This window comes from Cynocephalus volans, chromosome 4 (assembly GCF_027409185.1).
Source record: "Cynocephalus volans isolate mCynVol1 chromosome 4, mCynVol1.pri, whole genome shotgun sequence".
Classification (NCBI taxonomy): domain Eukaryota; kingdom Metazoa; phylum Chordata; class Mammalia; order Dermoptera; family Cynocephalidae; genus Cynocephalus; species Cynocephalus volans.
In genome coordinates this window covers 159,323,270-159,348,225 of record NC_084463.1, presented here as the reverse complement: position 1 = coordinate 159,348,225, position 24,956 = coordinate 159,323,270, and the positions used below count along the sequence as shown (strand labels likewise).

Here is a 24,956-nt window from a genome sequence, read left to right as displayed (position 1 = left end):
ATGGAGTCCAGGGAGCCCCTGTCGCCTTTCGTCTCTCTCAGCTGAGGTCTGGCTGACCCTTCTTCCCCAGTTCCTGCCTGGCTCAGGGAGTCAGATTTCCTTGGTGTAGGTGTCAGGAAGTCTGGGGTCTCCCTGCTGACCTCATGCCTGGTTCTGGCCCACCCCCAGCACCACTCCCAGATGTGCCTGCCTGGCCTCCTTTAGTCCCCCTCCTTGCACACACTCGTGGCTGTGCCGAGCACCTAATTGCCACCTCCATCACCTTCTCTCAGCCTCTTCACTACCCTGTGGTGTGGGGCTGCAGTGGGAGGTGAGCGTGGGCCAGGCCAGGTAATCACCAACACGGCCCAGAGATGGGGAGGGCAGCACCCTGGACCACACAGCCTGCCAGGGGGCCCCAGTGGGCGTGAAGGGAGGGAGACCAAATTCCTGTCTGGGCAGGACGGAGGGGGTGGGGCCCAGGAGGGAGTGCCCACGCTCCTTCTGCTCTGTAGCCCACCTCCTCCATTTCCCCAGCTTCATCTCCCACCAGACCCCCAGTCGAGGGGAGCACATTCTCCAAATCCCCCCAATTACTCAGCCAGGTTTCTGCTCATATCTGCAACCCTCCTTTCCCCACCCCAGGGCCTGCCTGCCTGCCTCCCTCCCCGCATTTAGCCCCTTGGCCGTGGCCACTGAGGGCCTGGCCAGGGTCCCAGGCACCACACCACAGCAGTCAGCCTTGCTGGGCCAGAGCTCGGGACAGTCCTGGTCTGTCTGGCAGGGCTGGCAGGTTCGGGATTGGCTGGCGCTGCCCCCGCCTTTGGGAGGAGGGAGCTGTGAGGCGAGGCCGGTGGCTCACCCAAGGTCACCCTCCTTCTCTTTCCCCGCATCCCTGACCAACCTTTGTCCCTCCTGCTTGCCTCACCTTGCAGAGGGAAGAGGCAAGATGCCCAACGGGCAGAGCATGGAGGAGCCCGGCAAAGAGAAAAGCTATGGGGGCTCCCGATGTTTATTCGTCCAACAAATATTGAGTGCCTACTGTATGCCAGGCCCTGAGCACTGAGCAGTGAGCACAGCAAACACATCCCTGCCCTCACGGGGCTCGCAGCCCAGCAGGGAGACAGACAAGAAAAACAGTCACATAAATCATGTGAACGTGTGTCCCTGAGCTGTGTGGCAAAAGCATGTGGAGCCCAAGGGAAGCAGGCTTCAGGCAGAGGCCTGGGCGGGGGCTGAGCAAAGCCTCAGTTTCCTCATCTGAAAAAAGCAGGAAATAAATGGGTCTTGCCCACGGGTGTGCTGCAAGGTGGCCTGCGTTCTGGCTTGCAGCCCTCAAAAAGAAGGCCCTGTCTTCCTCCCGTGGAAGGAAGAGTAGCAGCTTATCAGCGAAAATGGCGGGGAGGGCATTCCTGGGAGACCAGCAGCTGTCACCAAGCACTGAGGTGGCCCCAGGGAGATGAAGGACCCCAGTTCTTGTGCCGTGTGCTACGGAGCAAGCGTCCTTGACCTCTTGCACCGCCTCCGGCTGGAGGAGAGGAGGGGTTGGCCCCAGGCTGTCTCTTCTGCCCACCCCTTCCACACCCCCATGTTCCTGGCCATGTGGCACCTCTGTGCCCGACCTGGGGGCTTGGGAAGCCAGAGAGAGGTGGGTGGGATTCCGGCAATTGCGGAGACACAGCCCTGTGGAGCAGCCCCGCCCCACAGCCCCAGGGCGGCAGGGAGGGGGTGCTGTCTCTTTAAGAGCCTTCAGGCTTCTGGGAGCAGATGGCCAGGCCGGCCGGGGCCCCTTGTCCTTTGTGTGGCTTCGCACAAAAGAGGGGGCCAGCTGGGGAGGGGGCGGCTGCAGCAGGTGGGAGGGGTGGGGCCTTGCCCCTCCCCCTCCTAACCCTGGGCCTTTGCCCCTTGGGGAGGGGGTTGCTCACTAGGAATGCAGCTCCTCTCTGAACACCGCGGCCCTCACAGTCGCCCCCAAACTCCTAGGAGACCCCTCCCATGTCATGTTCCACCTCCTAGGCAGAAGTCTCACCACACCAGGGCCTAGGGACCCCCCCCTCGCCAAGGAATAAACCTCCCCTTCCAGCTCCCATTTCCAGAGCAGTCTTCCTTTGGCCCTGCCTGCCCGCCTGGCTCCAGAGAGAAGTGAGAACAGAATTAGGTTCTTTGGCGGGGGGTGGTGCTGGGTCAGGAGGAAAGCCAGTGGCTGGGGATCCTTGCTAGAGAGACTGGGGGTACTGGTTGCAGCCCCGAAGGAGGGAGGCAAGAAATAAGCATGATGCTGAGGCCTGGGAGTGGCAGTTAGGAGGCTGGGCCTCGGACCCTAGGTAGGAAAGGAGGTAAGGGTAGGGGGGTCGGGGCGCGCAGGGCAAGACGGGAGACGCCATCGCAGGAGAGGGTGGCGTGCTGCAGTGGTTGCCTGCCAAGCAGGAGGGGACGGAGACGCGCGCCTCCCTAAAGGGTGGAGGTGCGGGGGGTAGGGATGGCACCCTGCCATTCAGGAGGGGTCAGCTTGGGAAGACTCTTCATCTTGGAGGAGATCCCCTTAGCTCAGCCGGTCCTTGGTTCATTCATTCTCCTCTTTTGTCCAGACCTCCCCACCCTGGGGCTTGGTGCCCAATCCATGATTAAGTAAGTGGAGGAAAAAGGCCCCGGAGCCCTGGCCCGAGGTGTGGCGGGCAACGTGGCCGCTGGCTGGGTGGCCTCTTGTGGCTCGACAGCGCAGCAGCCGGGTGGGGTCGTGCCTGACTTTGCCCGGCCGTCCGCAGGAGTCCCCAGGAACCTGCGGCCCCAGCTGGGTCGTGGTCCGACCGCAGGACCCCAGCCGGTCGGCCGCAGGCAGCGGGTGGGGGCGGGGATCCCTGGCTGGGCCCTGGGCTGCTTCTAAATTTAGGAATCTGATTACAGAGTGGCCGAGGAAGGGAAGGGAGAGGAGGGCGCGAGAGCAGGGTCGGCTCCGTCTGGGCACAGCGGGGTGTGCCCGGGTGGAGGTGTGTCCAGGAGTCGGACTCCGGGTGGGAGGGGCGGCGGGCGGGGGCTTCGGCCTGTGTGCGCGGCAGCACGTGCCCCGGGCGCCGGGGACGGGCACGGGCGCTGCTCGCGGGCTCGGAGCCGCCGCCGGTGTGTGCGCTGGCTCTTTGTGTGCCTGGCAGGGTGGCTGGGTCTGGCTTTGAAAGTCTCTGCCCACCCCCTCCCCCATCTCCGTCTGTGCCGCTCTACCCGCTTCCCTGTCTGTCACTCTGCCCGTGCTTGTCCGGGGGGAGGGGGATGCTGCTTCCAGCTGGGGTGACAGTGAACCCAGTGGGGAAGAGACCCAGCTCCTCCCTCCCCCTGCAGTCCAGACTTTCCCTAATACCTTCCGCTCCCCATCCTTGATGCCACTGTTTTGAGGTGCAGACTGCAGCAGTTAAAGGGAATTGGGGGTGACCCCTGGGGACCCACACATCCACCAGAAGCCAGGCTCTGGCCCGGTAGCTCTTGGAGAAATTAATTTCTCGGCTGTCCAGCCTCCCACCCGTTCTGGCCCCCAAGGGCGCATGAAGGGGGGGGTCCCCTCTGCGGAAGGGGGGGCGGGGAGTTCCTTGGCAGGAAGGGAAATGGAAGGAAAAGCTGGGCTCCACCCGGGCGGGCGGGCAGGCGGCCTCAGGGCCCCCGGGGCAGGCGGCAGTAACCCGAGCCCACGGGTGGATGGGTCTGGTGCGCGCGTGGGTGGGGCTGACCCCCGGCTACTCCTGGGGGACAGTGGGGTCTCCCCCAGGGGCAAGTCTAGGAACCCAGGGACGCGAGGGGGGCCCGGCCAAGTGACGCGCTCCCCACCCGGATCCTGACCCCACCCCCTGGAGGTCTAGCCCCGGCCCCAGGCCCCGCCCCCGGGCCCTCCCTCCCACCCCAGGGCCAGATGTTCAGCTGGCGGAGGCATCGGCTGGGGGAGGGGTGCTGAGGCCGCAGCCGGCACTACTTCCCTGCCAGCAGCTTCATTGTGTGCGCGAGGAGCGAGCGGCGGCGGAGAGCGAGCGGCCGGCCGAGCGGCAGCCCGAGCGCGCCGGGGAGGGTGCGAGGCGGCGCCCGCGGCTGCGCTCCGCCCGCCTCCCGGCAACTCTGCCCCAGCGCCGCACGCCGTGCGCGCCGTCCCGCCGCCGCCGCCGCCGCCGTAGCCGGGGCCCCACCGGCTGCCGTCGCGGGCAGGGGTCTGGTCAGGACCGGGGTCCCCACTCGGGGACTGGGGCATCCCCGACGCAGCCGAGAGGCACGGAGCCCGCGGGGGGCGCAAATTGCTCTGCAGCGCCCGCCCGCTGAACGGCGTGGGCAGGAGGGCGCTAGGGTTCCGGGGCGCCCCGAGGGCAGGGCGCCCTGACTTCTCTGGGGAGCCCCGATCCCGAGGGGCGTTTGGAGGGAGCGCGCCCCAGCCGCACCGGACCTTGCGCTCATCCCCCGCGCACCCCACTTCTGCACAAACTTTTCTGACGCCCTCGCCCGTGGGGGTCGCGGAGAGCGCTGGGGCCGGCCGCTGGGCTCCTGCCCCGCCGGACCCTGGCCACGCTGACCTCCCGCCTCTCGTAGCTTCGGTGGCGACCTCTCCAGGTCGGGCCGCGCACGGCACTCGAGGCGAGCGCGGCAACCACCTTCGCTCTCCGAAGGCTCCCGCGCCCCCCGGGGCAGCTGGGCGGGGTAATGCCCTCGGTGATGGAGAAACCGAGCGCGGGCTCCGGGATCCTGTCCCGCAGCCGGGCCAAGACGGCGCCCAACGGCGGGCAGCCCCACTCGGAGGATGACAGCAGCGAGGAGGAGCACTCGCACGGTGAGCCCGGCGACCTAGGGTTAAAGGCACGCTGGCCTTGGGGGCGCGGAGTGGGGCGGGGGGAGAGTTGCAGACCACCGGTCTGTTATACTGATGATTCCTGCACCACCTGGACTGGAGCCTCTGCCGTGCTTCTCCTTCAAGCCTGGGGCTGCCGGCACAGGGAATCTAGAGGCTGGGCCCCTAGCTGCCGGGGAGATGGTCCTGCCCGCCCCACCCTGCCCTCAAGTCCCCGAGGGACCCAGGCAGCCCTCCCACAGATAGGGTCCTTCATACCTGGCCACCTTGCAGGGGACTGGGGTCTGGCTGGGGCAGAGGCTGGAAGGACACCTCCACGCCGTGCTGTGAGGCTCATGTGGTGGGGAGGAGCCGTGGCTTCCCTGCAGGGCTGTGGTCCAGGTCTAGGAGCTGCCCTCTACCCCACCCCCCAGCCCCCAGCCAGAACAAAGCGTTCTGCTTGGCCTGGGCTCAAACTGTCCCCCCCCCCCCCCACATGGCCATGACTAGGCAGGGTCTCTCCCTCTTCCAGTCCTACTGTGGCTTGCGGGGGGAGTGGAGGTGGGAGAAGATCAGGGAAAAGTGAGCCCTTCTGGAAGGTGGGGGCCCTGGGTGGTCAGGAAGGAGAACTCCAGGCCAGTCACTCCCCCACCACATCCTCCTGCCCTCCCTCTCTCCCTCCCTGGAGTCCTGACTGCCTCCCCTGGCTCCACAGACAGCATGATCCGCGTTGGAACCAATTACCAGGCTGTAATTCCGGAGTGCAAGCCTGGTGAGTGGCAGGACAGGCTGTGAAGGGAGGGGCATGGAGGCCGATGGCTTGGCCTGGGCCCCACCTGGGAAGCCCTTGGTTGGCATCCACTCAGAGGACAGGCGGGTGAGTGGGGGTAGGTGGCCCTGTGGCATGGTTAGTTTTCTTGCTCTGCTTTCCTGTCTGGGTCTCTGCCCCTCCTTCCCTTCTGGGCCTCACCTCCCAGGCCCCGCTTCTCTGCTGCCTTCTGGTCATGGGTCCAAGCTAGCGCCACCTGGCTGATCTGAGTGTCTTCCTTCCTGCTCCTCCACCTTCCAGAGAGCCCAGCACGCTACAGCAACAAGGAACTGAAGGGGATGCTGGTGTGGTCGCCCAACCACTGTGTGTCAGATGCCAAGCGTGAGTGGGGTGGGATCCTGGTTCACACACTTCCCTGGGAGGTGGGGGCTTGGATTCATCCTCCCCAAGGTCGGCTCTTCTCAGAAGTGGGCTGGAGGCTGAGATGTGTAGGTTCAACCCCTGCCCTGCAGCTCGGGATTAGGAGCTGGAACCCTGTCCTCCAAGACCCCATTTCTCCCGCCCCTGCAGTTGACAAATACATTGCGATGGCCAAGGAGAAGCATGGCTACAACATCGAGCAGGTAAGCCTTGGCCCTGCGGGGATTTAAGGGTGGGGACAGGACAGTGCTGGGGGCAGCTGAGCCTGAGTTGCCCCTTATCCTGGGCTAGGCACTGGGCATGCTCCTGTGGCATAAGCATGATGTGGAGAAGTCACTGGCTGACCTGGCCAACTTCACCCCATTCCCTGACGAGTGGACAGTAGAGGACAAAGTGCTGTTTGAACAGGCCTTTGGCTTCCACGGCAAGTGCTTCCAGCGGATTCAGCAGATGGTAACCCCCTCCACCCCACCCCCGCCTAGCGCTCTTCAGCCCCTCCTTTCTGATGAGCTTATCTGGGGCGCAGAGTCTTGGGCGGGTCCCCACCTCTGGCATTACCTCCTCCAGCTGCCCGACAAGCTAATTCCCAGCCTGGTAAAGTATTACTACTCTTGGAAGAAGACCCGCAGCCGAACCAGTGTGATGGATAGACAGGCACGGCGGCTGGGGGGTCGCAAGGACAAAGAAGACAGGTGGGGGCATGGGTAACCGCCGGGTGGGGGCCCACAGAGTCCCTGGCCCCTGCCTCATTCCCTCCCTGGCCCCTGTATCAGTAGTGATGAGCTGGAAGAGGGACGAGGAGCTGTGAGTGAGGGAGAGCCAGATGCTGGAGACCCCAAGAGAGAGGTGAGGCCCCAGAGCTGGCCTGGCCCTGCCTGCCCTCCTGCCTCTCCTCGGGCTCTGCACCACCCCACCCCTCTCCTTTCCCTGGCAGCCTCTGCCCTCTCGGCCCCTGAATGCACGCCCGGGACCAGGGAAGAAGGAGGTTCAGGTGTCTCAGTACCGCCACCACCCTTTGCGAACCCGGCGACGCCCCCCCAAGGGCATGTACCTGAGCCCCGAAGGCCTCACTGCAGTGTCAGGAAGCCCGGACCTTGCCAGCATCACGCTGCGGGGCCTTGACTCCCAGCTCATCTCCCTGAAGCGCCAGGTGGAGACTCGAGAAGGGGTTGTGCAGAGGGTGCAGTTAGCACCTGGGAAATAAGTTTTGGGGGCAGTTGAGGTGTAAAGGGGGTGGCCCGGGTGCCAAGCCTGGCTCTGCCCCATCCTCTGGGCTTCTGGGCCTTTTCTGTGTCTTCTCACTTCCCCTACTAAGGAGTTGTGAAGGAGGAATGGCTAGATGGTGGATGGCAGAGAGCTTTGCTGGGGAAAGTGGGGTTGGTGTCTGCTGAGAAACAGCCCTGACGAGGGTCGGTGACGGTGACCTCCCTGGAATGGAGAGTCTGATGCTGCTCCATTTCCCGGCCTTCTCAGGTGCAGAGCATGAAGCAGACCAATAGCAGCCTCCGCCAAGCCTTGGAGGGTGGCATTGACCCACTCCGCCCTCCTGAGGTAAGGCTGCTCTTCAAGTTTGTGTGCAAAAGGGGGTTCTTTCTGGAGGCAGAGCAGAAAGGAGACTTTTGCTTAGGGAGCAGAGCCTTCCATTTCCAGATTTTTGAGCCTAAAGGATATTTTCCTTGCTCTTCAGGCCAACATCAAGTTCAACTCCCGTTGGACCACAGATGAGCAACTTTTGGCTGTACAAGGTGGGTTAGCCCATGGACAGAAGAGAGAACCCCAGGAACCTATCTCCCCACCCTCCAAGGAGCTGGGGGTAGAGGGGAAGGATCAAGGAAGTAACTAGTTCTAAGGGGTATTCACACTCTGCTGCCCTTTTGACCCTTGCAGCCATCCGTAGGTATGGCAAAGACTTTGGGGCTATTGCAGAGGTGATTGGGAACAAGACTCTGACCCAGGTGAAGACCTTCTTTGTGAGCTACCGGCGCCGCTTCAATCTGGAGGAGGTGCTGCAGGAATGGGAGGCCGAGCAGGATGGGGCCCCTGGAGTCCCGGTCCCCATGGAGGAGGCTAGGAGAGGGGCTCCTTTGCCAGCCCCAGCCCTAGAGGAAGATGATGAGGTGAGAAGGGGGCGAGAGAGACCCCTCAGAGAGGAGAGGCTTTGTCCTTAGAGGTTGAGGGTTTGAAAGAGCCTGTTTCTCTTTTTCTCTCCCCTCAGGTCCAGATTACATCTGTCTCCACATCTGTGCCCCGATCGGTGCCCCCTGTACCACCACCCCCTCCACCTCCCACCTCGCTGTCCCAGCCGCCTCCACTGCTGAGGCCACCTCTGCCCACAGCTCCCACTCTGCTTCGCCAGCCCCCTCCACTGCAGCAGGGCCGCTTCCTCCAGCCCCGGCTGGCCCCCAACCAGCCCCCACCACCTCTCATCCGCCCTGCTCTGGCTGCCTCCCGCCACAGTGCCCGCCCAGGCCCTCAACCCCCACCCACCCTGATTGGAGCCCCTCTGGAGCCTCCAGCACCCTCACTCTGAGCCCTGAGGTCCTCCACCAACCAGAGGCTCTGGAACACCTTTGCTGGACATTCCCAGGCATCTCCAGGTCACTAAGGATGGAAGGGATCAGGGCTCTTGCTAGGTGTTTCAAAGACCCAGAGCTGCTGATTGGCACAGTCTGGACCTGTGGGGTCTGTGTGTTCCTGGCAGCTGAGCCTGTCCCCTTACAGACAGGGCCTGGGGCTCAGGGGCCTTCTGAGCTGGCGTGAGGGTACGTTCTGCTCCTTGGCTGGGGCTGGAATGGCTGCCTCCTAGTTTGCTGGGGCTTGGCCTTTAGGCTCTGCCTTTTGTGTGTAAGGGGTAGTGACCTTAGCATGGGGCTGGGGGCAAGGACAGTTCGGTGTGCTGGCTGTTCTCATTCCTCTTTCCCTTCTTTAGCAATAAGTCTGGGGTGAGATGGGCCTGAGGGAGGAGGTGGGCAGAGAGGTTCCTTGGGGCCTGACAGCAGAAGAGGCTGGAAGGGAAGCTCTGTCTTAAGGGGCCAGATGGGAAATACTGAGCTGAGGGCGCCCACCATGCCCACCTCCAAAAAGCCTGGAGAAAGTGGGGTTGGGAACTTATGCAGACATGGATTTATTTTTCAACATTTTTAAAAAATAAATAAAATCTCCCAAGCCCGCTGAGTCCTCTTTCCCTTTTGGTGTAAGGGCCCTGGGCCTTGCTTCCTGTCTGTGCCCTGTGGGTGGGAGGGAGCTGGGCCCACCCAGCACTGACCTCTCCAGGCCCCAGACAGGAATCAATTCTCTTCTGCAAGGCAGGCAGGCTGAGCCACATCTTGCCCACAGGGTACTGGGTCCCTGCCTGGCTGGGAGAAGAAACAGGAGGAGGCAGCTCAGATTCCAAACATTCTCTTTATTACGTGTTTGATCCAGAGGAGAAACTAAGTGCAGGGGGGAAGGGAGGGGTGGGGGAGGGGGGCTAGGCAAGGAGGGGCCACCTTGCCTGAGTGCCCCCAGCCCCCACCCGCTTCAGGAGCCAAGCCATGTCCTCCCAGCCCCCTCAGAGCACCCGGGCTGTTCCATAGGGCAGGAGGGGAAAAGAGGGAGGGGGAGCCCTTGGTCTGAGCCGGAGCTGCAGCTTGGGGCAGGAGGACTGAGGTTGGCGAGGCCCCTTCCTGGAACCCAAGGGCTCGACCTGTCACTGAGCCTGGCCTGGGAACAGGGGTGATGAACAGGGGTGGAGTCATCATAAATCAAAAAAATAATAAAATAAAAAATAAAACCCATCACAAAAAAAATGTACAACTCAGGTGAGGGTAGGGGCAGCCTCTGTGTAGGACTCCCTCCCCCAATTTCTCAAGAACAGAAACAGCAGAGAAATAAATTAAGGGATGCAGTGGCCGCCACCAGCCAAGCGCCCACAACCACCCACTCCCACACTGGCCACGAGTTTGCAAGCTGGGAGTCACTTCGCCACCCAGTGGAGGGCAGACGCTCCCAGCTGTGCTGCCCGATCCAGCCTGTGGAGGCCCTGGGCAGTGTCTCCTGAGAGGAGGGGCGACAGTGTCAGGGAAAAAAGGCAAGGCCAAGAGATGAATGAGTGTGGTGAGGGAAGTCACTGCTATGGAACTAGCTGGTGCCCAGATTAATGCCAATGAAGGGGAAGCAGTGGGGGAGAGGAACGGCGAGGGGCTGTGCTTTCAGACAAAGGCTCTCCCACGACGGAGAATGCCCAGCGTCCCTGTTCTGGAGACTAGCAGCCCAAGTGGCGCCCTAGGGGCGAGGAGCCAACCTGCCCTGCAGTCCCCTCCCCTCTCCTAATCCCTGGGGTTAGCCCCTCCTCTACCCAGGAGGGGTGGGAGAAGATGGCACAGACTTTGAGGAGGGGAACAAAGGTCCCCACAGCAGCTTGTGGAAGGAAATGCCCAGCTCTGGGGAAGGCAGGGGGCAAAGGATACAGTGTGGAGGGAGGCCAGAGCCCCGCGCCCACCCTCGCCTGCCCCGGCAGCCCCAGAGCAGCCGCCAGCCCCACCCACTTCAGGGCTGCACAGCACCCCTGCCCCCTGCCCCGGCCCCCCAGGCCTCCAGCCCAGGTGCCTGAGGTCAGGGGAAGGCCACCTCTGGTGGTTCGCTTGGAGGGGAAGGAGGGGAGGAGGAGAGGGAAGCCCAAAGTGGGCCTGGCGGAGGGCCTGACAGGGAACTCCACCACTCGCCTGAGAGTGTTCCAGCCCTGAGCCACCCTCCCAGGAAACCCCACAGATCCAGTCTCAACTGTCCCAATGGGGCAGGGAGAAAAGGTGGCCGCTGGGATTTTTTTTTTTTTTTTTTTTTTCTTTTTGGTAATAAAAAGTTGCTTGGTTTAGGCGAAATACTCTGTGCAACCGCAGTACCGAGGGGGAGCCCTGCCCCCCCCTCCTTTGCCTCCTGTGGGGGAGAGAGGGCAAGGGGGAACTTCTGGGCAGGGGGTGAATGTGTGTGGGGGGGAAGAACCACCTCTCATCCCCCACAAACATGGAAGAAAAACCGAGAAGGGCCAGGGAGGGGAGAAGTGCCAGCAGGGGAGACACACCAATCCATTGCTGCAGTGTCGCCCAGGCAGGGCGGGCGGCTGGCCCCAGCAGCCAAGTCCAGCTGGCCCACCTCTGTTGCCTCCCACTTGTGGCAGCCTGTTAAAGCTTCAGCTCGTTGGCTATTTTGGAGGCAATGTTTTTGAAGGCCATGGAGGTGCCTGATATCCGCTTAAACCGCACCCCGTTGAGAGAGAGCCGCGGCAGCTTGCACACCTCCATCTCCCACTGCACGAAGCTCTCGTGGCCCGGTGTGCCGTGCATGCACAGCAGCATGTACTTCTCGTGCAGCTCGCTCTGGCAGCTGTTTGCGTCCAGCACCTTGCGGATCTCCCGCATCATCTCGTTGGGCTCCATGGAGCTCGTGGTCTTCATACTCCACGTGAAGCGTAGTGAGCGGGGCTTGGCCTCCCGAAATTCTTCCTTTTCTTTGTCATTGCCCCCGCTGCCCACCATGTGAGGTCTGCGGAGAGGGCAGAGGCGACATCAGGTGGGGGCTGAGGCACCTCACCCACAAGAGCCACCCTGGCAGACGGACCCTGAGACCAGAGAGGACAGTACGAGGGAGCATGGGGGCAACAAGGCTGGAGGAGGGAGCTGTCAGAGCCTGGTCCGAGGGGGAGCAGAGGGTGGCAGTCCTCTGACCCTCCATCCCTCAGGATACAGAAGGATGAGGAGAAGCGGGTGCGGTGGGGTGGGGTGACACTTCCATGCTGTTATCAGTTCTTTTCTTTGAAGAGGGGAGGGCCAAGGGCAGAATGAGTGTGCTCAACAGCACTGAGCACAGACGGTCTCTCCAGAAAGAAAGAAGCTGAGGCATAGAGGTGAGGTGGTTAAGGGGTAGGAATCTGTAGCCCCAACCACCCAAACCAGGGCACCAACTTCCAGAATATACCAGATCTGAAAAGGGCCCAGAACTACTGCAGTTGGATTTGGGAAAGGGAAACTCTCTGAGGAAAGGGAGGCCTCAAGAGGGTGGGGACAGGGCAGAACCACCAGAGGAAGAGCCAAGTGGCAGGAGGAAGAGAGGAGCAGGAGGCTTGTGGCAAGCCCGGTGGCCCGGGCAGGGCCAGTGCTGGCTCCAGTCCTCTCACCTGAGCGTCTCCACCCGGTCTTTGCTCTCAGGTTCATTCAGGTTCCTCAAAAAACAGAGCGAGGGAGAGTTTAGTGCTGGGATCTCTCGCTCCTTCCGCCGTCACAGACCCAGGTGAGGGTGGGTCTGGGGAGGTGCCACCAGTGGGTGGGCAGGACCCAAGCCCAAAGGCTACTTGCCCATCACCTGGCAGGCCAATATAGCTCTGCAGCACTTCACACTGGCAGCTTGACTGTCCCTTTCCAACAGGGAGCCCAGCATATGGGGCCTGTCCCTCCCCACACTCCCAGAGATCTGTGCTGGGGAGCAGGAGCCTCTGCTCGGGGAGGCGGGGGCGCAGCTGTGCACACAGAAGTACTGAGCACACGGCCCCACACGAGGCACTCTCCTCTGCCAGGGATCATGCTCTGTACTTGGGGTGGGGCTGGAAGTGGGTCTTTTGTACCAATATACCAAGGTCTCAGAGCTGTAGTCATCTGGGGGAGAAGGGGCTGGGGGGTATGCAGAGGCCTCTCTACAGAGGCTCCAAGTGCTGAGAGCTGGAACTGTGTGGCACATGCCTGGGAATGGGTGCCTGCTGATAAGTGCAAACAGCCGCCTCCTCCGGTCTCTTGTGACTCCCCTACCTGCTGGCCCGCCAGGCCATCTGCTCGTACAGAAGGGAGGATGGAGGGCAGGGTAGGGCAGACACCTTGGGAGGGTGGGTGGGGAAGAGGTCTGGCCCCGCTGAGCGGCTTCTCCAGCTCCTGGCTGGAAGATGGGTGCCTGGAGCTGGGAAATCAGGGATTGCAGAGAGGGGAGGGATGTGAGAGGAGTGAGAGTAGCAGCAGCAGCAGCAGCACATGTAAAAGGAACACAAAGACACTATAGACACATGGAGGCCAACAAGCGCACGTGAGCAGGGAGCCCAGCTGTGCAAGGGCAGGAGCCCTCGGCTGCTCTCTCCAGGCCCCCTGCAGGGCCTGCCCCCACTGGAGGCAACAGACAGCCATGCAGTGAAGAGCTGGGTGGGAGAAATAGGGAATGGGGGAAGCCTGAAGACCCTGTCTGGACAGTTTCTCCATCAGCTGTGGCATCAATTGCCTGCCAGGTGTCCTGGCCCCACAGCAGGGTCTGGGCTGACAGACTTGGCGGACCAGTGCTCTCAACCTGGCCTTTGGTCTTCCGCTTCGTGTTTGGCCTACCCAGGCCTGCAGAGAGGATGAGAATAAAGCCAGGGGTGAAATGGCCAGGATCTAGCCCAGGCAGATGCCTCAGTGAGGGTGGGAATTCCCATTGTTTCACCAGGGCTTGGGAGTAGAATCCCCCTACCCTAGAATATCCCAGCTCCTGGCTCTTTGGAAGTCACAGGCCACATCGGGAGAAGAGAGCCCAGAGGAGAAGAGACTTGATTCATCCAGATCCTACTGGAGGAAGGTGTGCTGGGGTAGGGGTGGGAGTGGGCCTATCTCTGCAGGAGCTGCCAGGAAGGGGTGCTGTGCCTTATTCGTGAGGAAAAGCCTCCTTGGGCCTGGAGGAGTCAGAGTGAAACCTTGAGACCCCAAAGTCTAGTAGTACTTCCAAAGTTCTGCCATCCAGTAGGCCAGAGGGAAGAGGTCACACAGCCCTGAAGTTCAGAAAGCCCCAGAGATCCCGAATGAGATCCCAGATGCACTTTGAACCCTGGTGGAGCCTCCTCATAGCGCATGCGCACGACGGGAAAGGGCCAGAAAAGGAACCCAACACGTGTGACCAAAACCTGGGGTGGGGTGGGGTGGGTGAGAGGAGACAATCTTAAAGGGAGAATTTCCTGAGAAGGTCTCCCCTTGCTTGAGGACAGGCACAACTCTGGCTGAGAGAAAGGGCCCTCATTTTGAGAGCCATTTGTCCCAAGTAGACCAATGTGGCCTTTGGGGGCCATGTGTTCCCGGGCCCTGCCTGTCTATAATGGGGCAGTCTTCATCCCTTTAAGATGGCCACACAGACTTGGTTAGCAGATAAGGAAGAAGAGCCAGAAAAGGGGAGTTAGTGATAGAGGCAGGACACAGACACACACACACACACACACAGCGGGCTCAACGCCTACCTTCTGGCAAACCTGAAAGACAGATTTCTAAAAAAACAAACAAAAAAAGACAAAATAAAAAAAGAAATAAAAAAAAAAACCAACAAGACGTATGTGGATAAGCAGGTGGGGAGTGGGCTTTACAGGTTCAAGGGTCACCCCATCTTTGGAAGAGCCGCTCAGCGAGACTAGAGTCCCAGACTTCCAGATGTGTTCCCACCCTCTCTGCAGCCCTCACACCTGCACCCAGGTCTTGAACGGACAGTGGTTTGGCTCCTCCAGCTCAGTGGATGAAGGGCAGGTGGCAAGCCTACTCTCTTGAAGCCCCTGCTGCTTCCTGAGCTACCATTTCACGGTGGGGAGAGGAAGGGGGTGGGAAGAGGGCAGAGAGCATCTCAAGAGGCTGGATGGCTGGATGCACCTCGTGCTGTCCCTCTGTGAGGGTTGGGGGCTCAGGTGTGAGAAACCCTGTGAAGAGACCCCCATCCTGGGTCCAATACAGCAAAGCATCAGAGAATGGGGGCTGCCAGGGAGGCAGCCACTGTGGGCCCTAAGCAGCTATCTCATTTATGGGCTTCATCCTGGGGACCCCCGGGCAGAAAAACATGGCTGCAGCAGACATAACCAGGTGGGTGGGGGGAAAGGAGGTCAAAAATTTCCTTGTCGGCCCAGCCGGGCTCATGCCTCATGACTTTGCAGCTGCGTCACCAAATGTAAGTTTCCATGGGAACCCAGAAGAGAAGAGGGGGGCTTTTATTTTAGCATCTGAATTCACACTCTCCTAGAGAGGAGGCGGCATGGGCCATCTGCTGGGGCCAGAGAATGAGGGGTGCCTGTGTGGAGTTGGGGAGGAGCCTAAGAGGGATGGGTCTGGGTACATAAGGTTTCTTAGGCTTCCTGACGCCTCTTCTAATCCCAGGACCCAATACCAGTTCTGTGTATCCCTGTCCCCACCCCCAGGCAAGTAGGAAGGCCTAGACTAAGCCTCTCTGACATCCTGAGCTCCCTGCTTGCTCACCTGCGTACAAACTTGGAGGTGAACTTGCTGAAGATGCTCCCAGAGGCCCCCCGCCGGCCCTGGCTGTGGCCAGAGGGAGAGGCTGGGGTCACACCGTAGGGCAAATTCTGCTGGTCCCGCACCTGTCGGAGCTGCCCAGCGTGGAAGGTGCTTCGACTGGACACACCCCGGGGGAAATTAGTTCGGTCTGGGGCTCCACCACTGCTGCTGATGTTGTGGGCCGAGGGGGAGGCGACAGGGACACGCTGGGGGGCTGTGCTGTGGGAAGAGAGGTGGGGTGAGGGGAATGTGTCAGGGTACAGGAAAGCCATCACTCCCGAGCACCTGGAGTGCCCTGCAGTGGGGACAAGAAGAGGGATGCTAGGGCAGAGGCAGCCATCAGGAAGGACACAGAAGGAAGGGTGTGACCACTGAGGACAGCGGTAAGAAGGAAGTCTTGAGGTGGAAGGAAATGGTTTGGGGATGGAGGGAGGCAAAGAAGGACCTGTGTGTGCAGAGCAGTATAGGCTGGAGAGAGCTGGCTTCCAGGGAGCCAGGCAGACTGGACCCTCATGGGGACAATGGGGACCAACTCTTAAGGACTGAGTCCCTGTAATGTTGACCATCCCTGGGGTCCCTAAGAAAATCCAGGAAGGTTCAAAACAAAATGCCTTCCCTTTGGAGCCTCAGGAAAGCTTCCTGCATAACTGTTTTGAGGGAGAACTGGAGGAAAAGAGGGACATTATGCTATTTTTTTGTTCTCTCCACTTCCTGGCTGCAGAGGACAGAGTCATTGCTTGTGGCTAAGATGACAAGAACAGAGCAGGACCCCCAGGTGGGAAAAAGAAATTGCTGAGGGTAGGGGTTAGGGCAGGCTGAGGGCAGCAGGTGCACCAGCCGCCCTAGCACACTTGCCTGGGCCGCGGCACCTCACAGTTACTCTCCGTGGGGGGCAGCCCAGAGGCCTTGTTGGGGTGCACGGAGGCCGACATGGATTTCTGGTGCTGGCGGGGCCGGGCCGCAGAGACTGCGGCGGAAGCAGAAGCCGTGGAGGCCCGAGACCCTGGCATGGTTAGGCTAGGAGACAAAAGCAGCGGAGAGGCCTGGGTTAGGGGTGGGTGAGGGCAGGAGGCCTGGATTAGGAAGCGATGGTAGGGAGGGCCAGAGCTGGGGGGCATCAGCAGGATGCAGGCCAGTCCTGGGGAGTAGCAACGGGATGCAAGTCAGAGCTGAGGAGCATGGGGATGGGAAGTGGAGGGCAGGGTGAGGAAGCAGCGAGGTAGGCCAGAGCCTGCGAAGAGGAAACCAAAAATGAAGGAAAGCCGACGGGAGGCCACCACTTCCCGGCTGCATTGGTCTCCTAGAAATTTTCAGAACAAGGATGTTTTTTCTATAGAAAGAGAAGGGTGTTGCTAAGGGAAATTTTGATTAAGTTCAGAAGATATGGAGCCAGGAACACAACATACCAAGAAATGCTAATGATCAAGGCTAGGGAGCTCTGCTCTCGTGGCATGGCTGAAGTCACCCTCAATGCGTACACCCCTCAGCTGGAACCCCCCAAACAAAGCCTTAGGCGCTGGTCCCTACAGGAGGGCAGTTGCCACACCCTGGCTGCAGTCAAGAAGCAAGAAGGCAGCTGAGATGACCACTGAGAGTCTCCCCCTCGGCACACTGCCAGGAGCAGTTAGAGGACAGGGGGAGGAAATGGTGTGGAACAGGGAGGACAGTGGAAAGCTGGATGAACAGAGCCGGACACAACTCCAGGGAGCAGGGAGCAATGCTCTGGCAGGGACAGGAGATGGCACAGCTGACAGACATCACTGCTGGGAGAGGTGGCTCTTGGGGAGTGTGGCAGGCAGGGCTTGGGCTGCTCACCTGTCTTTGCCATTCTGGATGGAGGTCTGACCAAGGCTGGACCTCTCCAAAAGTGGGGAATTCCTGCTTCGATTTGTGCTGGTGGAGAGGACGCTGTTCTGTGGGGAATACAGGGCAAGAGCTGTGTCACAGAAAACCAAAGTGTTCTATAGTCAGGTTCTTTCTCCAGGTTCACAGAATGAGCTTCTCCTCTACCTCTGCCTCAAGCAGACAGTGGCAGGTTAAAGAAAAGACTCTGCTTTTACTCCTGAGGGCTTGGCTTTCTATAGTAAGCCAAAGTGACAGCCAAGGGAACAGGGTGTGGATTAAGAAAAGAGCTGCCTGGAGAGGGCAGGCCCTACTGCAGGAAGAAGGGAGGACGGAACCAAGGAGGGGACTGGATGGGAGGAGGGGATGCGCATGGCTCACCGTGGAGGGGGTAGGGGTAGTTTTCTTCCTCTCCAGGCCAGGCAGGGGGCTGGCAGGCACTTTGGCTGTGCTGCTGGCCTTCCGCCCAGACTCCCGGTCCTCCTCAGGCCTCTTATTCTCTGCATTGTTACTCTGAGTCTTCTTAGAGTAGGAATTAGAGGTGGGAATGGCAGGACCAGCTGCTGGGCCAGAGCAATGGTGGGAATGGTAAGGCTGAGAGGACCGCTGAGTGCCTACCCCATGCACGGCACTCTCCTATGTTGTTTGGCAACCCAGCAAATCCCTTTTTCTCAGACTGATGGAAGTTAAGTGACTTGCCCATGGGCATGCTACTAATAAGGGACTGAAACAGGACTGAAACTCAGCTGTATTACCCAAAGCCCTTGGAACCTCTGACATGCCTGGGGAGGGGTGAGTCCCCCACCTGCAATGCCCAAAAGCACTTACCCTGGTCACTAAAGCGCCGCTGCTTGGGGTTGGCCGAGACGCTGCGCTGTACCTTGTGGGATGGGGATGGGGCACTGCTATTGGTCAGATCAGCTGAAGGCCGGGGCTTCAAGGTGATGGTGTCACCTTCCAGCTGCAAGAACAGAAAATATGGCTTCAAGTCATGTGGAGATCCCTATGGATAGACACACACATACCGTTCTGCCCTGACACATGTACACCTCAGCTCACTCACACCAGACATCTACCTGCAAGACAAAAATACACCTAAATATATTCCCCCTTCACCCCGGAGACAAACTTGCCCTGAAAGAAACACTGACCAACACAGCAAAGACAGCCCCCCCACCCCCCCGGCTCTGGAAAGACACCTCGTCCTCAGAGATGTACACACACGCCTGTACGCCAGACACAAATACCCACAAGAACACACATTCAGACTCAGACCCCCCCCCCCAGCGCACACACACACCAGTATGGGCCCATACCAAGTGCTACCAGATAGCTAGCTCTTAGCAGGCTACGGTGAGAACCAAGAGAGGGAGCTCACCACCAGCAGAGAGAGAGCAGGGTGGGGAGGCTGTGAGTGCGTGTGAGGATACATAGATCCCCACAGAGCAAAACCCAAATGGGCAGGACAGTCACAAAGCCTCCAGATCCACAGATGGGAGGATGGACACACATGCACACAGATACACGAACGCAGACACAAACACCAGGCAGAAGCAACACAGACTCAAGCCTCCTATAAGGCAGACACAGACCCACACACCCAGAGATGTACACTTGCAGATACAGAGAGACACAAAAAGATCTCTAGACCAAAAGAGAACTGCCACCTAGATGACCTAGACCCATTCTAGTCAGTACAAACCGAGTCAGATCAACTTACCCATACTGAAAACCTATGCCTAGGCCCAGGCCCAGGCCCAGGCCCAGGCCCAGACCCCACCCGCGTTCTTATTCATTCACTGGTGGAGATCAGTAAAAGGGGCAGAGGATCTCAGACACAAGACTGAGGCTTAAAATTGGTCAGCAGAGAGCATGCCTACTCGGAAATGAGCCTCCACCTTCACCAAGGTGCTAGAAGTGCGGGTGCTACTGCCGGTGAGGCTGGCCAGGTCAGGGACTGCAGCAGGGAACACACACCTCGGAGCTCTTGTAGCCCAGGAGCAGGTAGGTGGCCATCACCTCGTTGTACCTCTGGCTCACCAGCGAGTCCTGGATCTCTTCCCGTGTGTAACCCATGGACACCATCAACTCTGTACAGGGAGACATACAGGTAAGCCTGGTTTTGACCCCTAAGCAGGCTCAACCTACTGGCTGAGCACAGCCTCACCTGTCCGCCGGGGGTCCTTATAGTCAGGGAGTGGCTCCACATAAGGCTTTAGTTCATCATCTTCGTGACCCACATTCATCCATCGATCTTTCATGATTTGCTGGGGAACAAAGGGAAGGGAAAAGGGCAGAGGGGGAGGAAACTCAGCTTGTAGGTTTCTGTGGGAACCCCAGTTCCTTCAGCCAGTGGGGCTCCAGACTGCTCACCTCTAAAGTGCCTCTTTTGCTGGGATTAAGAATGAGAAATTTCTTAAGCAGGTTTTCACAGTCCGTGGACATGTAGAATGGAATACGGTATTTTCCCCTCAGTACCCGCTCCCGCAGCTCCTGTAGGAGGATCCAGGGTTAGGAAATTTAAATCACCCCAGGGCCAAGGGAAAAAACCTAATATCCAGGCTCCTGGAGGGTTAAGACTGGCCAAGCAGATGTTAGTGAAATATGGCAGAAGGCAGACGGCCTGGGACAAGACACCTCACCAAGAGGCAGTGAAGTCAAATACCCTTGGCCCCTCTAACTTGACCTGTCTGAGGCCTACAATCCAGAGTGTATTGGTGGGGTGAACACACACACAATTTATCCTATTTCTCAAGAAAGGAATGGAGGTTATTAATTCCTAGGTGCAGAAGACCTTTTAATTGCTGCTACCCTGGCAAGCCCTTCTCTGAAGCTCTGGCTTGGGAAAAATATAGACAGGTGGCAAAGGTGAGAGATCAGTAATAAGACTAGAGGCCGAGAGAGAAAATGAGAAATAATAAAAATGATCTAAAGGCTGGCTGGTTCGCTCAGTTCGTTAGAGTGTGGTGCTAATAACAGCAAGGTCCAGGGTTCGATCCCTGTACTGGCCAGCTGCAAAAAAAAAAAAAAAAAAAAATCTAAGCCTGCACTTCACTCCACCTTGAGGTTTTGTCCATCAAAAGGCAGAGATCCGCTGACCAGTGTGTAGAGGATAACTCCCAGGCTCCACACATCCACCTCGGGTCCGTCGTACTTTTTGCCCTGGAAGAGTTCTGGGGCAGCATAAGGGGGGCTGCCACAGAAGGTATCCAGCTTATTCCCAAAGGTGAATTCGTTGCTGAAGCCAAAGTCTGCAATCTTGATGTTCATATCAGCATCCAAAAGCAGGTTTTCTGCCTGGGAGGTAAGATGAAAAATGTCAGGGAACCAAGTGGACCACACAAAGGGCACTGGGCAGGAAGGAGCTGAGGGGAAGGGGAGAACAAATGGGAAGTCATCCACCAAGTCCAGGGCAGGCCTTTAATCAGTGTGGGCAGGAGAAAGGCAGTACAGGCCACTCCTCACACTGGCAGCCACAGGAGAGCTGGGATCTGAAGGCCCAAAGACCTTAGGAGCTATGCAAAGTTTCAGCGTCAGGCCCAGGTTAACCACGGTCATATCTGCAAGGACTTAGTGGCCAAGAGACACATGGATAAGTAGTCTCACACTGGACTATCTCAGTAATAGAGATGGCGTGTGCGTGTGCATGCCTGCACAGCAGCTGTGATACAGCTGTGGAACATTCACATTCCTCCCTCGGTCAGCTCGCAGGCTGCCGGAAGGCCCAGGAAAGCCTAGAGTGCCCCTGCCACTCCTGGCAGCACTGAAAGTGATGTGCTGAGAAGTAGAATCGCAGAGACCCACTGCTCGCTGGCTGGAGCAGGATCCTAAGTCCAGTTGCAAGGCCTATATGAGAAGCAGCCTGAGGGGCTTCTTGGTCATCTCAAAAAAATGAAAGGCTGGAGTTTCCTTGAACACTCAGGGCCTGATGGTTATCAATGGTTACATCATGGAGAGCAAATGGGAAACAACCCAGCCTCCACTCAAAGGCATAGGAGATAAGAGCACACCTTACCTTTAAGTCTCTGTGAACAATAAATTTCTGGTGACAGTACTGCACAGCAGACACTATCTGAAAGGAAGGAAGAAGGGTCAGCCCACCTGAGGGTGGGCCATAGGAGCTGGCGGAGCTGTGATCCTGTGACCTAGCTCTAAGCTGCCATATTGATAAGCAGAGCCCAAAGTAGCCTCCAAAAGCCACTTTCAGACAGGCAGCTCCTCCTTGCATGCCAAACCCTGAAAGGTAGAGGTCAGACCCATACCCCATAGAGGGAGTCATACCCACCTGGCGGAATTTGGCTCGAGCCTCTTTTTCTTTCATCCTGCCATGAGCGACTAGGTAATCAAACACCTCTCCTGCAAGAGATGGGAAAAGGACCTCAGTCAGAGCTGGATGGGGTTAGGAGAAGTGGGGACACAACGGGAAGGGACAGTTCCACACTTACCGCCACTAGCGTACTCCATGACAAGGTAGAGTGTTTTCTCAGTCTCAATCACTTCAAATAATTTAACTGCAAGAGAAAAGGCCAAGTCTTGAGTCAGAGAAGTAGCAGGGGCCACATATCAAGCACCCACACGAACAGGGGCATCCTAGGGATGAAACTCCCCCTCCTCACATTCCCTCTTCCCAAAGACAAGTTCCTCTCATACCAGCCAAACTACTAAAGACAACCCAATGTGCCAGAGGTAGAGCTGGATTTTGAGCTGAGTTTCCCCAGAGGCACCCTTGACACCCTTGAAGACTAGACTCCAGAAGGCAATGTGCCTCGGGGAGAAGGACTATATGCTGGAAAGTGGAGCCTTGCTGTGGGGGAAGAAGAAAGGAACGACAACTGTTTCTCACCTATGTTGGGATGATTCAAAACCTTCATTATTCTTACTTCACGGAACAGCTGAAAAATGAAATACCAGAGGTCATGGCTGCTCAACTTTCTCCCCTCAGGTACCTCCCAACAGAGTCCCTGCTAGAATTCCTTTTCCAAAAACAAACAAACAAAATCAGGCAGGGAAAAGCAGTAGGGCAGTTGTCCAGCTCATCCGTGGCCCTTCCCATGGCTCAGAAGTAGGGGAGGGGAAGAGAGCAGAAAAGGAAGCTGGAGGAAAGCTGGGCTCTGATGACCTGCTACCCCAGGCCCGGTACCTAGATGAGCTGGCTGTGCCCTCTGCCACGTCTACCCAAATCCAGCCCCCAAGCAGCAGAAGGGTTTTGCTTGGGTGCCTGTGCCGGAAGGAGTGTGAGCCCATGTATGTGAATATTTAGAACCTGAGCTGCTGCTTCAGCTCAGTGATGAAACACACTCCAGCCTGGTCTGTGTGAAAGGATGGTAAGTTCTGAAGGGGGACCCCATCATTTTCTGACTTACCAAAGTCAGAGGGCTCTGCACTAGTGGATAGGCCTCTCTTTCCTGGGCCTCTGGGGTGGTGATAGAAGCCACTCCTATATTTAGCTGATGCCAATTTTAATCAAATCCACCTCCACACACTCACGCTCTCTTTGTGAAACAAAATCAGGGGCTCTAAACCATACATTTCCATAAAGAAAGATGACAGAAATGAACTCCTTCCCCACTGCGGGGGCCACAGAACTGGAGGTGGGGGGTTTGTAACTTCCAGGCCTTACCACATTTGCACAAAGAACAGAACTGATTGTTTTTTGTTTGTTTGGGAGGAAGGGTGTCTGGAGCCCTAATTCAGGACAGGGAATAAAGTGAACACATTTTATTGATGTCTCAGAGCTTTTGTGAGCTGGAAAGGAAAAGAAGAAACAGGCTTTCCAATCTTCAGGAACCTGAATCTGACTGTAGCTCCCTTAGTTGGAGCTCAGGGTTTTTTTTGCTTTCTTCCCTGGCCCAACAGGTATTTTGGATGAAGAAGCAAAATACCCTGAGCACCACCTTGGGGGCAATGATGGGGAACAGCACTGAGATGGGCCCAGAGGCAACTGCCAGGGCTCTTCCTCTGAGGGCACCCACTTGGCCTGGAAGTCGCATTCTCCTGGGAGAGCTTGGAGTTTTCTGGACTAGAAACCCTAGGGGACTACAGTCTTCAATATTTGTCCTTTAGGAATAATTGCTAAGATCAAATTTAAACAGTGATTTGGCCAGAATCAGATTGGCCTTGGTAACAAAGTATGTTAAAAGGCTTTTTAAATGGCTATATTTATCTGGTGCTGGTACCTTCCCGCCAGTCAGGAAGAAGTAGGGAGAAAAATGAGGTAGAGAATAACGTGGCTTGGTTGACTCTGGCAATTATTACGATGGCAGGCTAGGCTGCTCTGAAGACCAAATGGACCACCCCACACTGGCTTCTACTTCTGTGGGGTTGGTGCCAGCATGTCAACAGCTGCCTGCTTTCCCTTCCTCCTGGAAAGCTCTAAGCAGGGAACCCCTGGTGGTGACAGAGATGTTTCCTTTAAACCAAAGAACCCTTGAGGGGATCCCAGGGATAACAAAAGATAGGAAACACCTTGGTTCTGGCTGTCAGCACTTCAGGGGAACTCAACCCATCCACTCTAATTCCATGAGCATCTCCCTCGACAACAAACCCCAGCCCCTAGTCCTAAGCTTCCCAATATTACTGTCTCTGACTCTGTTTGCATGGAGTCATGCCCTCCCCTAACTAAACTGTCACACTGTGCTCACTAAAAGAATAATTCGATCTGCTACGATATGAAAAAACTAGGTCTTCTTGATCAAAAAATCTGAGCCAGGGTCAGCTGGACTGTTAGGGCACAAAGGAATGATACTGACCTGAATAGGGGCAGCTTTTTTGAGCCACACAGGAGCCTTCCTCCTTCCCCTAACTGCTGGCACCCAGGATGGGGAGAGAGGGCAGAGTTTCCAGTTCTACAACAACCAGTCCTGGCAAGCTGACCAATTCTGCAAATAAAAGTCTTCCTTTCTTTTCTCACTCCTACCAGCTTTTCGTCGTTTCTGAGGCAGAGGGTACTTGTTCCTACCAGGGGGTGGGGGGCCCTCCTCCTACCACATAAGTAAGACCTCAGCTTTCCACTGTTAAGCAAAGAGGGAAGGAAAAGTTCAACCTTTTCCAGACAAAACTACATACAAATGACTTTGTGACCTCTAGCCAAGGGAGCCCAGAAGCGAGATGGAAAACTGGGAGTACCTGTCCTCAATCTACGGACATGTCAGAGACTTAGAACACGAGTTCAGCTTCTAAAAACTCCAGTCTTCCATACCCACTCTCTATAATGTAGCTGGCACAGAACCCAGAGGCAGGTTCCCTACTCCCTCTTATCCCTGTACTTCTAGAGCCACTCCCCTGGATCATTCCACATCTTGGAGTAGCTGCATGTGTTTCTAATAATGGCTATAAACATGTGTTTTTGCACAGGGCTGGCCACAGGCCAGAAGATAACAAGATGTAGGAAGTAGGTCAGACAGGTAGGCCAAGTGGCTGGAAAGGGACAGAAAGACGTCAGCAGAGCCAGTGCCTGTGGCCAGGAAGCCCACCCAGAAGAAGTCACCACAGAGGATCCAGCCAAAGCCCTGAAGGTAGCAGAGCCACAGAGGGGGAGTCATAGGGACCACAGATTTTAAACTAAGGATTCAAGAGAAGGTCCACATGGGTCAGTAGGTCATTGACCTCTGAACAGAGGTTTAAAAAGGGACAGGAGGTGCCATGTGCTTACTTTCTGGAGGCTGGAGGAGTTCAGCTGAGTCTTGTCAATGATCTTCACAGCTACCTGAATATGAGAAAAAAGGCCAAGATCACCTCTTTGACCAGGCTAAACCGAGGACTGAAATCTACTTCCTCCTTTATATTTCCTTCTCCTTTTCATACCACTACTCTTAGCACCCCTATATGCTCAGATCTCATTCCTGCCTGAGAAGCAAGAGCTTGGCTACAGTGGTAGTCCCACCACTATCTGCTGGAGTGTCGA

At 57.7% G+C, this 24,956-nt stretch overlaps 2 protein-coding genes across 15 annotated transcripts in view; one reads left to right on the top strand and one right to left on the bottom strand.

Moving 5' to 3' along the window:
- Positions 1 to 2,252: 2,252 nt before the first annotated feature.
- On the top strand, positions 2,253 to 9,129 carry RCOR2 (REST corepressor 2). Of its 4 annotated transcripts, none has more exons than XM_063093250.1 (13): positions 2,253 to 2,303; positions 4,537 to 4,774; positions 5,487 to 5,543; positions 5,841 to 5,921; positions 6,111 to 6,163; positions 6,252 to 6,413; positions 6,528 to 6,652; positions 6,734 to 6,806; positions 6,895 to 7,110; positions 7,434 to 7,511; positions 7,648 to 7,705; positions 7,848 to 8,077; positions 8,176 to 8,587. In XM_063093250.1, exons 2-13 carry the CDS (start codon positions 4,648 to 4,650, stop codon positions 8,488 to 8,490), a joined length of 1,575 nt encoding a protein of 524 aa, XP_062949320.1. In that variant the 5' UTR covers positions 2,253 to 2,303; positions 4,537 to 4,647; the 3' UTR covers positions 8,491 to 8,587. The 4 variants fall into 4 exon arrangements, with proteins under 4 accessions (XP_062949320.1, XP_062949321.1, XP_062949323.1 ...); XM_063093251.1 differs by lacking the exon at positions 2,253 to 2,303 and adding an exon at positions 2,912 to 2,966; XM_063093252.1 differs by lacking the exon at positions 2,253 to 2,303 and having other exon boundaries at positions 4,129 to 4,774; positions 6,737 to 6,806.
- A 224-nt stretch (positions 9,130 to 9,353) lies between these two features.
- Positions 9,354 to 24,956, bottom strand: part of MARK2 (microtubule affinity regulating kinase 2) — a 55,933-nt gene continuing 40,330 nt past the window's right edge. The window contains exons 3-19 of one of the 11 annotated variants that reach the window (XM_063092728.1): positions 24,705 to 24,758; positions 21,897 to 21,945; positions 21,499 to 21,564; positions 21,339 to 21,409; positions 21,069 to 21,125; positions 20,114 to 20,350; positions 19,427 to 19,546; positions 19,221 to 19,320; positions 19,031 to 19,143; positions 17,882 to 18,014; positions 17,435 to 17,616; positions 17,027 to 17,124; positions 16,067 to 16,228; positions 15,173 to 15,430; positions 14,176 to 14,202; positions 12,112 to 12,156; positions 9,354 to 11,480 (exon numbers count right to left, since the gene is read on the bottom strand). In XM_063092728.1, the coding sequence (XP_062948798.1) occupies positions 11,120 to 11,480; positions 12,112 to 12,156; positions 14,176 to 14,202; positions 15,173 to 15,430; positions 16,067 to 16,228; positions 17,027 to 17,124; positions 17,435 to 17,616; positions 17,882 to 18,014; positions 19,031 to 19,143; positions 19,221 to 19,320; positions 19,427 to 19,546; positions 20,114 to 20,350; positions 21,069 to 21,125; positions 21,339 to 21,409; positions 21,499 to 21,564; positions 21,897 to 21,945; positions 24,705 to 24,758 (2,133 nt within the window). In that variant the 3' untranslated portion in view covers positions 9,354 to 11,119. The remainder of the gene's footprint in view (positions 11,481 to 12,111; positions 12,157 to 14,175; positions 14,203 to 15,172; positions 15,431 to 16,066; positions 16,229 to 17,026; positions 17,125 to 17,434; positions 17,617 to 17,881; positions 18,015 to 19,030; positions 19,144 to 19,220; positions 19,321 to 19,426; positions 19,547 to 20,113; positions 20,351 to 21,068; positions 21,126 to 21,338; positions 21,410 to 21,498; positions 21,565 to 21,896; positions 21,946 to 24,704; positions 24,759 to 24,956) is intronic. The other 10 variants (XM_063092729.1, XM_063092732.1, XM_063092730.1 and 7 more) reach the window with 10 other exon arrangements.

What these genes read in the sequence shown, in the direction of transcription:
- RCOR2 (XM_063093250.1), top strand. Translation starts at nt 4,648, where the DNA reads ATGCCCTCGGTGATGGAGAAACCGAGCGCGGGCTCCGGGATCCTGTCC. An exon ending in TCCAGCGGATTCAGCAGATG is followed by an intron (nt 6,414 to 6,527) that starts GTAACCCCCTCC and finishes TACCTCCTCCAG; the next exon opens with CTGCCCGACAAGCTAATTCC. An exon ending in CGCAAGGACAAAGAAGACAG is followed by an intron (nt 6,653 to 6,733) that starts GTGGGGGCATGG and finishes CCCCTGTATCAG; the next exon opens with TAGTGATGAGCTGGAAGAGG.